The 3,367-nt window shown below is 26.9% G+C and overlaps 1 protein-coding gene across 1 annotated transcript; it reads right to left on the bottom strand.

Annotated features, from left to right (window-relative positions):
* LOC134830623 (large ribosomal subunit protein uL29m) lies at nucleotides 1-1,086 on the bottom strand. The gene is made up of 2 exons (XM_063844167.1): nucleotides 945-1,086; nucleotides 1-880 (listed from the first exon to the last, which is right to left on the bottom strand). Exons 1-2 carry the CDS (start codon nucleotides 1,016-1,018, stop codon nucleotides 178-180), a joined length of 777 nt encoding a protein of 258 aa, XP_063700237.1. The 5' UTR covers nucleotides 1,019-1,086; the 3' UTR covers nucleotides 1-177.
* Between the last annotated feature and the right edge of the window lie 2,281 nt (nucleotides 1,087-3,367).

Below are 3,367 nucleotides of genomic sequence, written 5' to 3'. Positions count from 1 at the left end.
TATTTTTTTATTTCCCCCGGGACAAAAAATGAAAATATTAAAATTATTCGCTCAATTCAAATAATTTTAACTTTATAAGTTGTTGCAGATTAAAACAAATTAATTTTTAGTCAAAAATCAACACAATTATTTAATTTTGGTTAATTTTTATTCTCTCTAAATAAAAGTCGATTCAAATTAATTGTCGATTGACTCTACTTTTTGAATATGATGCCCTCGAGCAGCATTTTGTTTTATAATTTTATCAACATCGACATTAAACCTCTCTCGCAATAAATTTCTATCAATATTCGGAAAACGATTCAATAGTTTAATAACTTCATTTCTATCGCGATTCTTGGCTCTGTATTTTTCCAAAACATATTTCTCTCGATAGTATCGTAAAAATTTGGAAACCGCATGACTTCCATGAAACCTTCGACCCTTTTTCCATTCCTCATTCTGTGCTTTTTCTATCGTATGCTCCTTTGTTAGATATTCAGCAGTGACTCCAAGCTCTGTCGAAATTTCTTGGTTTTCTCGAATATAAACAGGTTCTCCTACCTCCAATTCGTAATATGCTTTATTTCTTTCTTGAATAACGGATTCGAGATTTTCCATGCTAATTTTGACTTTATCCCTTCTCTCGGGACTCGGAAAAAATCGACCAAGTCGGTCACATTCATGTTCCATGGTCATCAGCATATTACGTTCTTTTAGCAAAATATACCATAATTTATGAAGATCAGCGTTTGATTTTATTCGCAATTCGGGTTTTAGCCATGCTCGACCGTGTTTGACTTCGTTTTCGCCCCAGTTTTTGTTGTCATCGAAAAAATCCAGTAGTTTTTGATTTGCAGGTGAAATGTGAAAACGAGCGATGTTTTGATTGAGAGCACCACTAAAAATACACAAAATTTTAATAATATTCAGAATAATTGACTTCCGAAATTTTACTAAATTACCTAGTTAGTGACGATTTAAAAAGTGAATTGATTTGATTTATTGGCGAACGAATATTTCTCAGTAAAAAAGACATTTTTCGGCTCGTAAAAAATATCAATGTTGTTTTTTTTAGAGTACGAGCAAAATGTGTTACATGCTAATTCAAATACAAAATTTATCAAGTACCCTACACAACTAAAAAAATTAAATAAATACTTATCCCTTAAGACAAATATTTCAGTCGAATGTATTTTTTTGAGTTGCAAAATGATTAAAAATGATAAATTAGAGCCCTCTGACAAATTTTTATCCATTTGGAGCAAGATTTGACAAAAATTGCTTTGACACAGTTTTTGATTTAGTTTTGCTCTTGATTTAGTTTTCAAAACAAAACTATGTCAAAGAAAAAATTTTTTTTCAGTTTCAATTTTTTGGCAGTTTTGAGTTATAAAATGATTAAAAATGATAAATTAGAGCCCTCTGACAAATTTTTATCCATTTGGAGCAAGATTTGACAAAAATTGCTTTGACATAGTTTTTGACACAGTTTTGCTCTTGATTTAGTTTTCAAAACAAAACTATGTCAAAGAAAAACATTTTTTTCAGTTTCAATTTTTTGGCAGTTTTGAGTTGCAAAATGATTAAAAATGATAAATTAGAGCCCTCTGACAAATTTTTATCCATTTAGAGCAAGATTTGTCAAAAATAGCTTTGACACAGTTTTTGACACAGTTTTTGATTTGGTTTTGCTCTTGATTTAGTTTTCAAAACAAAACTATGTCAAAGAAAAAATTTTTTTTCAGTTTCAATTTTTTGGCAGTTTTGAGTTATAAAATGATTAAAAATGATAAATTAGAGCCCTCTGACAAATTTTTATCCATTTGGAGCAAGATTTGTCAAAAATGGCTTTGACACAGTTTTTGATTTGGTTTTGCTCTTGATTTAGTTATCAAAACAAAACTATGTCAAAGAAAAAATTTTTTTTCAGTTTCAATTTTTTGGCAGTTTTGAGTTATAAAATGATTAAAAATGATAAATTAGAGCCCTCTGACAAATTTTTATCCATTTGGAGCAAGATTTGACAAAAATGGCTTTGACACAGTTTTTGACACAGTTTTTAGTTTTGCTCTTGATTTAGTTTTCAAAACAAAACTATGTCAAAGAAAAAATTTTTTTTCAGTTTCAATTTTTTGGCAGTTTTGAGTTATAAAATGAATGAATATGATAAATTAGAGCCCTCTGACAAATTTTTATCCATTTGGAGCAAGATTTGTCAAAAATAGCTTTGACACAGTTTTTGACACAGTTTTTTTTGCTCTTGATTTAGTTTTTAAAACAAAACTATGTCAAAGAAAAATTTTTTTTTCAGTTTCAATTTTTTGGCAGTTTTGAGTTATAAAATGATTAAAAATGATAAATTAGAGCCCTCTGACAAATTTTTATCCATTTGGAGCAAGATTTGACAAAAATGGCTTTGACACAGTTTTTGACATAGTTTTGCTCTTGATTTAGTTTTCAAAACAAAACTATGTCAAAGAAAAATTTTTTTTTCAGTTTCAATTTTTTGGCAGTTTTGAGTTATAAAATGATTAAAAATGATAAATTAGAGCCCTCTGACAAATTTTTATCCATTTGGAGCAAGATTTGACAAAAATGGCTTTGACACAGTTTTTGACACAGTTTTGCTCTTGATTTAGTTTTCAAAACAAAACTATGTCAAAGAAAAAATTTTTTTTTCAGTTTCAATTTTTTGGCAGTTTTGAGTTATAAAATGATTAAAAATGATAAATTAGAGCCCTCTGACAAATTTTTATCCATTTAGAGCAAGATTTGTCAAAAATAGCTTTGACACAGTTTTTGACATAGTTTTTGACACAGTTTTGCTCTTGATTTAGTTTTCAAAACAAAACTATGTCAAAGAAAAAATTTTTTTTCAGTTTCAATTTTTAGCAGTTTTGAGTTATAAAATGATTAAAAATGATAAATTAGAGCCCTCTGACAAATTTTTATCCATTTGGAGCAAGATTTGACAAAAATGGCTTTGACACAGTTTTTGACACAGTTTTTTTTGCTCTTGATTTAGTTTTTAAAACAAAACTATGTCAAAGGAAATTTTTTTTTTCAGTTTCAATTTTTTTGCAGTTTTGAGTTATAAAATGATTAAAAATGATAAATTAAAAACAAAAATCAAAGAAAAATTTTTTTCAGTTTCAATTTTTTAGCAGTTTTAAGTTGTAAAATGATTAAAAATGATAAATTAGATGAATAATAAAAAAAAAGAACGATAAAAATGAAACAATTAATTCTTTTAAATATTTAATTAAAAACTAAATTATTTTTTTTATTATTTTTAATTTTATTTTTATAGAATTAAAATTTAATAACGTCTGTCATTATTTCTGTAATTATTATAGTTATTAGAGCGTTTATAGTTGTCATCGTT

This window comes from Culicoides brevitarsis, chromosome 2, assembly GCF_036172545.1.
Source record: "Culicoides brevitarsis isolate CSIRO-B50_1 chromosome 2, AGI_CSIRO_Cbre_v1, whole genome shotgun sequence".
Taxonomy (NCBI): Eukaryota; Metazoa; Arthropoda; class Insecta; order Diptera; family Ceratopogonidae; genus Culicoides; species Culicoides brevitarsis.
The sequence above is the reverse complement of the archived record's forward strand: the minus strand, read 5'-3'. Positions and strand labels throughout refer to the sequence as shown.